General features: G+C 43.3%; 2 protein-coding genes across 2 annotated transcripts; both read right to left on the reverse strand.

Annotated features, from left to right (window-relative positions):
• Positions 1 to 6,912: 6,912 nt before the first annotated feature.
• LOC107267251 (putative nuclease HARBI1) lies at positions 6,913 to 7,609 on the reverse strand (the record flags this gene model as incomplete). The annotated part of the gene is made up of 1 exon (XM_015738708.1): positions 6,913 to 7,609. A coding segment is annotated over one exon (669 nt), but the record flags the coding sequence as incomplete, so codon positions are not given.
• A 492-nt stretch (positions 7,610 to 8,101) lies between these two features.
• On the reverse strand, positions 8,102 to 8,923 carry LOC112494277. Its single transcript, XM_025084470.1, has 2 exons — positions 8,581 to 8,923; positions 8,102 to 8,475 (listed from the first exon to the last, which is right to left on the reverse strand). The coding sequence occupies exons 1-2, from the start codon at positions 8,835 to 8,837 to the stop codon at positions 8,325 to 8,327; spliced, it is 408 nt and encodes a 135-aa protein (XP_024940238.1). The 5' UTR covers positions 8,838 to 8,923; the 3' UTR covers positions 8,102 to 8,324.
• Between the last annotated feature and the right edge of the window lie 517 nt (positions 8,924 to 9,440).

The following is a 9,440-nucleotide window of genomic DNA, read 5'->3' on the forward strand; positions in this document are numbered from 1 at the left end:
CGTCTTCGTTACTAGTCCCATTACTAGGCACTATCGGTATTGAGGATATAAAGCGATAGGTAGTGTAGAGTCCATTGCGCTGTCCTTTTGGGTTGACCCTCCGTCTTCTTTGTTGAATAGGTTCCCTTATAGGGTGGAGTCGTCAGGTCGACACGGCAGCTCTCCACGTTCCTCGGCGTAAAATCTGCTTATCCTCCTTCGTGGGCTTCCAGCTGTCCGGATCGCTCGGTTCCGGTGAACTGGTCGTGACGTATGAAATATTTGTATACGAAAATATTAACTTAACATTCCCTAATGCCTACGACCCTGCAGCTTCTGGCCGGTTGCGTAACATTTAATAGAACAAGGGACGTAAATGCGTCCCGAAATTGAAAAACGGAAGTAACCAATACGGGCCTTTTGTGACGTCCAAAAATAACGTCACAATATATACAGGGTTAATCAGTAGAAACGCACCAGTAGAAGTTGGCCGCAAGTGGCCGACACGGCAGTGTGGCCTCTTCAAAAAATTACATGTGACTGTGACCCATTCCTATAAGCACAAACTGACAGTTCGCAGTACCACCGAAACTACTATCACCGAACGCATTAATGGTCCATAAGGCGCAGGAGGAGATGACCTACGCCGCCATAATACAGAAGACCCCGCCTTGAAAGACATCGGGGAAAAGTCGAAAAGATCAGACGGACGACTGGAGGCAAGTTGCTGATCATGTTCGGGAAAACAGAAGAGAAGGAGATGGAGACCTATCGGGCGACCATTAGGGAAACACTCAAGGGCGAAGTGACAGTAGAGATGAGGATTCCGGAGTCGGAAATAGAAGTCAGAGATTTGGACGAATGGGCAAACAAAGAAGAGGTAGTCAAACTTCTGAAAGACCACATCCCAGACCTGAAGGACCTCATCACCGATGCGGTGAAATCCCTAAGGAAAAGCTGGTCCTCGACGCAGATCGCGGTGGTCTGCCTGCCGGTCGTTCACGCGAGGAAAGCGTCGACGTTTGGTAAGATCAGAGTAGGTTGGGGCACAGTCCGCATCCGGGAGAAAGTGTCGCCAAGCAGATGCTTCAAGTGCTGGCATTTTGGCCACAAAGCTCTTGATTGCAGAAAGAGAGTAGACCGCAGCAAAACCTGCTTTAAGTGCGGTCAAGAAGGGCACAACGCATCAACGTGCAAGGAGCCTCCCAACTGCATTCTCTGCAGGGAGAAGGATCCAAAGAGTGACCGTAGCCATTCAGCCGGGGGATGGAAATGTCCCATCTTCCAGAATGCCAGAAGAGCTGTCCTGATTGCGGAAAATAAGAGTACTCCAACTTAATCTCAACCACTGCAGGGCAGCCCAGGACTTGCTAACACAGCGAGTAAGAGAGCTGGGCGTCGACGTGGCTATGCTGTGCGAGCAGTACGACGACCTTGTCACCCAATCATGGGTCTTAGACAGCACCAACAAGGCAGCAATATGGGCATATGGTAGACTGCCCTTCGAACAGCTACCAACTAACCCCACTTCATGGTTCGTTAGAGCCAAGATAGGAGGGCTATGATATGCTAGGCTAGGATATAGCTGCTATGCTCCACCGAGTGCTTCGATTGAAGTGTTCGAGAATTTTCTGGACACTCTCGTAGAGGACGTGAGAAGACATGACCCGGTCGTAATCGCCGGAGACTTTAACGCCTGATCCATTGAATGGGGCAGTCGTGAGACGGACAGAAGAGGGGAAGCCCTGCAAGAGGCTTTCTCATCACTAAACCTCATTCTCATGAACGAGGGAACTGCGAGCACCTATCGCAAAGGCGCCGCGAACTCCGTTATCGACCTGACGTTCATTAGCAGTGTCCTCACAAAAGGGGGCTGTGAATGGAAGGTTGACGAGGAATTCACAAATAGCGACCATCAAGCTATAATCTGGGAAATCAACACCAGTTCCAGAAGCGAGTGGCGTCGGAGAACCTTAAGGAGGGAGCTAGTGGGCTGGAACAGCAAAAGCTTCGATGCGGAGACCTTCAGAGTGATGATGAGGGGATCTCCAGCGCCTCAGACAACGACTGCTGAAGGCATCACAGAAGAGGTAGAAGCAACACTGGAGGCAGCCTGCGACGCGTCGATGCCAAGGAGTCGCCTGAACAACGGCCGTGCACCAGTCCACCGGTGGAACTCGACCATTGCCCAACACCGGCGAGCATGCCTTAAGGCAAGAAGGCAACACCAGCGTGCTCGTAAGTGAGACAAGGCCTCGACAGAGGAACTCAGACGGAGTTACGAAGAGAAAATGCGTCTTTTCAGAAATGCCATCAACTTGAGTAAACGAGAATATTGGAAGGAACTCTGCGTGAAAGTGGACCGGGACCCGTGGGGTAGACCGTATAAAACGGTCATGCATAGGATTAAAAGCCTACCTGCAACAATACCAACTTGTTCCGACATGCTGCACAGAATAGTGGCACACCTGTTCCCGGAGAAACCAGAACTCCCCGACTACCACCCAGAGGATGGAGAAGTGGAAATTCCTGGAGTGACCATGGAAGAGCTCACGAAGGCCTGCACTAGATTGCAGAATGGCAAGGAACCAGGACCAAGCGGCATACCCAACATCGCACTTAAAAGTGCAATTGCCGCCAGACCAGACATGTTCATAAGCATGTACGACGCCTGCCTGCTGGAAGGCGTATTTCCGACTCGATGGAAGCAGCAAAGGTTGGTTCTTCTCCCCAAAGGGAAGAAACCACCGGACGACTCAGCATCGTATCGTCAACTCTGCATGCTGGATTCGGAGGGGAAGATCTTAGAGCGGATAGTGGCCGACAGATTGGAGCAATACATCGATCCTCAACTTTCTGAATTCCAATTCGGATTCAGGAAGGGGAGATCGACCATCGACGCACTGGAACTCGTCACGAACATCGCAAAGGAAGCCATCTCAGGAAAGAGATGGAAAGGCGCTTCCAAAAAGTATTGCCTTATCGTCACCCTGGACATCAGAAACGCGTTCAACTCGGCCCGCTGGGATCGCGTTTTGGAGGCACTTGAGCACATGGGTGTGCCCTACTACCTACGAAGGATGGCCAGATCATATTTCAGCGATCGACTTCTGCACTACGAGACGGAGCAGGGACCGTCGGTGCATAGGGTCTCGGGAGGGGTACCTCAGGGCTTTGTCCTGGGGCCACTCTTGTGGAACGTTATGTACGATGGTCTACTCCACCTTGAATTACCGGCGAACACAACACTCGTGGCCTTCGCGGACGACGTGGCGGTTGTCCTGGTGGCGAAACAACTGGAGAAGCTGGAAGCCGCATTCTCCACCACCATCAGGAGGATCAGACAGTGGATGCGATCGGCAGATCTGTCTTTGGCGGAACATAAAACCGAGGCAATCCTTGTGAGTAGCCGAAATAAAATGGAGACCATCACCATTAGAGTAGGCGACCACGACATCCAGTCGCTACCCTACATCCGGTACCTTGGAGTGGTCTTGGATGCTAGACTCAACTACAAGGAGCACATCTCCAGCGTGAGCAGGAAGGCATCAGCAGTCCAGGGGGCGCTCTCACGGATAATGCCCAACATTGGAGGCCCCAGGCAAATCCGGAGACGACTACTGGCAACTGTAGTTACCTCCGTCCTGCTATACGGAGCACCAGCGTGGACGAAATCGCTGGAGCTAACAACTTACCGCAAGACAATGTCATCAGTCCAGCGGCTCTCAGCGATCAGAGTGGCGTCAGCATACCGAACGGTATCTCACGATGCGGTCAACGTCGTGGCATGATGTTTGCCCATCGACATCTTGGCAGGAGAACGGCAACGCCAACATCGCAGGAAGAAGGAAGAGCAACGAAGCGTCCTCTGTGAAGAGGAGAGACCCGAGAGTTTTCGTCTCTGGCAAGAGAGATGGGACAGCTCAACGAAAGGTCGGTGGACACATCGGCTGATCCCAGATATCACCAAATGGGTCACTCGCCTTCACGGGGAGGTCGGGTACTACATCACCCAACTCTTGACTGGGCATGGATGCTTCCGAGCATACTTGCACAGATTTAAGAGAAGTGACTCCCCAAATTGTCACCAGTGCCGCGATGTGATCGAGGATGCAGAACACGTGTGCTTCCAATGCCCCTTCTACGAGGGGACGCGGGCGAAACTAGAGAGGAAACTGGAACATCCCATCAGTCCAGAAAACATATTGAAGTGCATGCTGAAGAGCCAATCGGCTTGAAACAGAGTTGCAGAGTATGCGGAATCCATCATCAAGGATCTTCGCACCACGTACGAAGATTAGGTGTAATAACACCAGTAACATCACACAGCAGTAACATCAAATAAGAACGCCCCGGTGAAGTAGTATTTACAAAGAGTGCCGCCGGAGAATCACCGTTCCAGGAGTAGGGTTAGAGGTGCAGGTAGGTTTTAGTGCGGTAAAAATCCCACATAACTCGCCTGGCAGGTTTTTCCAGGCGAGTACCTTTTGAAGGTTTCCCCCTGTACCTCATTAATCTTAATCTAAATTTAAAAAAATAAAAAAAAAACTGACAGTTCGCATAGCAATAAGGTTATTGAAATATTTCAATAGTTAGGTTACTGAAATAATTAATTAATATTGTAATGACAAAATGTAATATCATTTAAGATTTATTTTCACAGCAGATTGCAATTAAAATAATGTAAAGTTTAAAATATTCACAATTTTGATATTTCCAAGTAATGATCACAACTGCAATTCTGCAATACAATGCTGTAATTGATTTAAAAATCAATTAATTGAAATGTTTTATAGCAAAAAATCTGTTGTGAAAATAAATTTTAACTGATATTATATTTTATTATTACAATATTAATTAATTATTTCAGTAACCTAACTATTGAAATATTTCAATAACCTTATTGCTATGCGAACTGTCAGTTTTTTTTTTATTTTTTTAAATTTAGATTAAGATTAATGAGGTACAGGGGGAAACCTTCAAAAGGTACTCGCCTGGAAAAACCTGCCAGGCGAGTTATGTGGGATTTTTACCGCACTAAAACCTACCTGCACCTCTAACCCTACTCCTGGAACGGTGATTCTCCGGCGGCACTCTTTGTAAATACTACTTCACCGGGGCGTTCTTATTTGATGTTACTGCTGTGTGATGTTACTGGTGTTATTACACCTAATCTTTGACTAATGGCCAATTTCTTCACCTTCGGATAAAATTTATCCTCCGGATAAACTTCTAAAACTTGAAAATGATTGGTTAGCTAGGGATTTATCCGGGGGATAAATTTTATCCGAAGGTGAAGAAATTGGCCATAACCCTATATAAATGATTCAGGCCCGCTTCCACAACTCGAGATTAAATGCGAGATTTGCTAACCAAGCGTTAAATCTAACCGCTGCTTTAACGGACGGTTTATCGTACTTGCGTTCCACAGTAGACTTTTAACCGGGGTTTTCGGAAACCTATAGTCCATTGAAGATAAGTCTAACCGAGTGCTTACTTCTTTTCAAATGTCTTCTATGATTGGCTTTCCGGAATGAAGTAGTGGAAGGGATACGTTATTACGCATATCTCTAACGTTCATACCAAATACATTTGCGGCAATTTGTGGTTACACAAACGAAATATCGTCAAAACGAGGTGCTAATTTCTCTACGGTGGAGAAAGAAAAATTAATACAATTGGTGACATCGTATAAGGATATCATCGAAAATAAAAAAAACTGACAGTGTAAGTGGAAAACAAAAAGAAGAGTGCTGAAAGACGATCTGCAATGATTTCAATTCGAACAACATTTCAAACTACCGCTCGGTCAACTCTCTCAAGACTTGCTGGGACAATCTAAAAAAAAAGACGAGGAAACACTATGCTGATTTACGCAGAGACCTTTTCGCTGCAGGTGATTACTTCAGTTGACAAATGTAAAAAATCTATTTGAAAAATTTTACCATCAATTTTAGGTGAAACTTATTTTTAGTTACTCATTTACGTTAACGGTTCAAGCCAATAAGTAGTATTACAGCATGCAGTTTTAATTGTTGCAAATAATGAATTTCAATATTAATTGTGGGATGTTCTTGCAGGTGGAGGAAAATCTCAGGTATCAGAAGATCCAATGTGTGACCGTATAAAAGGCATGATTGATTTGACGGTGACAGGATTCGAAAATCCTTTTGACAGTGAGGAAATGATAGGTGCCGGAACCTCATGTATACTCAAAGGAAGCCCTAATAAAGGAAATTCCGGAGATGAGGACGAATACACATATGAGGTATACAAGTTTATGTTTATCGGCTTTCAAATTTTTGCAGCATAGTTTGCATGCAAACATTTTATGAATAATAATTCTCTATTTATAGATACTAGATGAAGCCCTGGATATGGATTCGGTATCTAATGGAGACTGGGCGAAATGAAATCCTGCAATGTTACGTTACCCACAAAGCCAACCGTCTTAATAAGCTCCTACACCAGCGACAATGACTGATTATAATAATCTCCTTATTAAATTTAAGAAATGTTGAAAAAGTTGTATTTGTTGTGAAAGTACTCAAATATATTTTATACGGATATTTTTGCAAATGAACACATTTTTATTAACTGCAATAACAATATTTCGGAAAGGAAGAGAAACCTCCAGGAAACAGAATCACTTTTAGTGAACTTCAATTCTACATACTTTTATTATATATTTTAGTTCGTCGTGTTTACAAATTCTGGAGTTCGAAAATCAAATTTTGTGAGTATGTTGCAATGAACTTTAATCATACAGAAGATCGATTTTTTTGCATTTCAATTTTTCCTTTGTTTACTATTTCCTATGCTGCTGCAACGGACGTGACTTCAGGGAAACTTGAAGGAGTATCTCTCTCTCTGCGATGTCTCAAGTTTTGTTTTTAACAAATCATTTCTCAATTTTATCTTATCAAGCTGAAACACATGAACATTACAAAAGGTTTCAACGCTAGCAATGATTAAAAATAAATAAAAATAAAATCGAGCGAGTTCGCAGTAACCTTTGAAAGTAACCATTTATTAATGCATTTTGCACATGGTTTTGTACCCTATTTCGATGTGGCCTGTTTAATTCGTGTCTTATTATACCTTCTTTCAAAATGTGTTCCCATGGTGCGGGCAGTTGAAGTGCCGGATCGTCTGGTGGCAAAAGTTCACCAGCACGTCTGGCAATGTTGTGCAATACTGCAGTAGCTACTATCATAGCTAGTAATGTATCCGTTTTCTGAAATCTGGATCCAAGAGCTAAGACTTGAAACCTTCTCTTCCACACTCCAAATGTTCGTTCAATAGTATTTCGAGTTCTAATCAGCGATTCATTATACAGTTGTTCGGAGCAAGTTCTTGGATTGCCCAACGGTGTCATTACATATGATCGCAGTTGGTATCCGCTGTCGCCAACTAATAATCCATCTCCAAATGTATTAGCTTCGAATAAGGGACGTATTCTAGAGTTATTAAATATGTTGCAATCATGAACCGATCCTGGCCAGCGCGCTACAATGTCGGAAAGTTCTAAATTTGCATTGCAAACAGCTTGCACATTTATCGAAAAATACCCTTTTCGATTTCTAAAAACTTCAGCATCGTTTCCACCTGTGTATGGGATATCATCACATTAACTAATGTTTATCGAAATAAACTTTGTATTGACATAATATTGTGACAAGTGTGACACTTACCAAGTGACTGAATTTTAACCCTTAGCTGGATCCTTTGTCTGTGATAACATAGCTGACGAGTGGGGTCGTTGAAGACCCCAAAGAAAATTTAGTTATAAAATCAACTGTTTTTAATATTTTGGCTTGAAATTTTTTTTGGTTATATCTTAATACATATTTTTTAAGATAAAACCTTCTGTAGATCGAGTTTTTTTTAAAGATTTAAAAAATCCTTTAAAATTTTAAAGATCCTGAATGTACGAGAATCGCGATTGAAAAATAGCTGGATCAAATTGATCCCATGGATCCAGTCAAGGGTTAACGTGAGTGCAGTCCATGCTTCCAAGGGCTCTCGGAAAACGTGCAATGTTGAAGAATTTTAACTGTGTATGTTTTACAATCGCGATTGAAAAATAGCTTAAAACCTTCTGTAGATCGAGTTTTTTTTAAAGATTTAAAAAATCCTTTAAAATTTTAAAGATCCTGAATGTACGAGAATCGCGATTGAAAAATAGCTGGATCAAATTGATCCCATGGATCCAGTCAAGGGTTAACGTGAGTGCAGTCCATGCTTCCAAGGGCTCTCGGAAAACGTGCAATGTTGAAGAATTTTAACTGTGTATGTTTTACCTCATTCGGCATTGTAGGAAACTTTATGTAAAGTGGTCAGAGTCAAGCAATTGCAGCAGTAACTTTATGTACTATTCTGTGTGCACTTGTCTTACTGACACCACTGAAGTCCCCAGCAGAAATTAAATGAGTTCCAGTCGCATAAAACCGCAGTGTTAAAAGCAGTTGGTTCATCGGAGATATAACATGGTTTCTAAAAAAAATGTATAATTCTCATGTCACATTAGGTTTGCACACATAATGTGTTACAAGTCTAATCAACAAAGATTTTAATTATATGGATATACGAAGTACTGACTGTTCTCTTCGATGCTCAAGTTCATGTCGTATATGCTGCAGAACTTCATATACACTTTCTTTCGATAACCGAAATCGTGCAGGAAAAGCGATATTATCAAATTCTTCGAAATGATCTAAGCGTCTTCTCACAAATTTTGGCCTTCGATGCACAAAAAAATCTTCGTTATCTGAAGAGGATAACACAGCATCGATAATCCGTCTGTTTGCCATTTTTTTGGGAGATAAATCAATTGTAGCAACAATATGAATAACCATAATATGAGGTTAGGTTAAGGATCCGCGAGCAGCGAGAATGCTGTCACCCATGGTGTAAATGAAGTTAAGGTGAGATCATGCGGCGGACGCGTTTTCGTTCGGTTTGCGCAGGGCAGGCTGACGTCACAAAATAAACATGGCGCGGTACATATGATCATTGTTTACAGTATTCTGCATAAAAAAGCAGCAATAATAAATTGTTTTAGTGTTAAATACTTAATAGTTAGTATTAAAATAGTTAATAAATATGTGTCCATTTAGTTTTCGAGACTGTAATACATGTATGTAGCAGAGATGAGTAGGGAGATTGCCAATGAGCCTGTTTTTGGTGAAGGCAATTTTTCTCTGGTTTCGGCGCGCCACCTTAGCGGAGGGCCCTCGAAGCAGTTCCACGTTTTTGATTGGTCGTGTATATATAGTAATACTACGCGTGATAATCTGGAGCTGTGTTTTGGCGCGTCGACGCGCCACCTGAACGAGAATCTCGAACTAGTTCCACGTTTTTGATTAGTCGAATGAATTCGTGTGTTCCTCGAGATCCACGATTTTAAACCGGGTGAACACTCAAATAGGGAGACTTGAATCCACCCTTTCTTACTGCAT

This window comes from Cephus cinctus, unplaced genomic scaffold, assembly GCF_000341935.2.
Source record: "Cephus cinctus unplaced genomic scaffold, Ccin1 Ccin1_scaffold0386, whole genome shotgun sequence".
NCBI classification, from domain to species: Eukaryota; Metazoa; Arthropoda; class Insecta; order Hymenoptera; family Cephidae; genus Cephus; species Cephus cinctus.

Excerpts from the sequence above, each read along its gene's own strand:
- LOC112494277 (XM_025084470.1), bottom strand. The coding sequence starts at position 8,837 with ATGGTTATTCATATTGTTGCTACAATTGATTTATCTCCCAAAAAAATG. Across the intron at positions 8,476-8,580 it reads CTTGAGCATCGAAGAGAACA|AAACCATGTTATATCTCCGA; the intron begins GTCAGTACTTCG and ends CATTTTTTTTAG.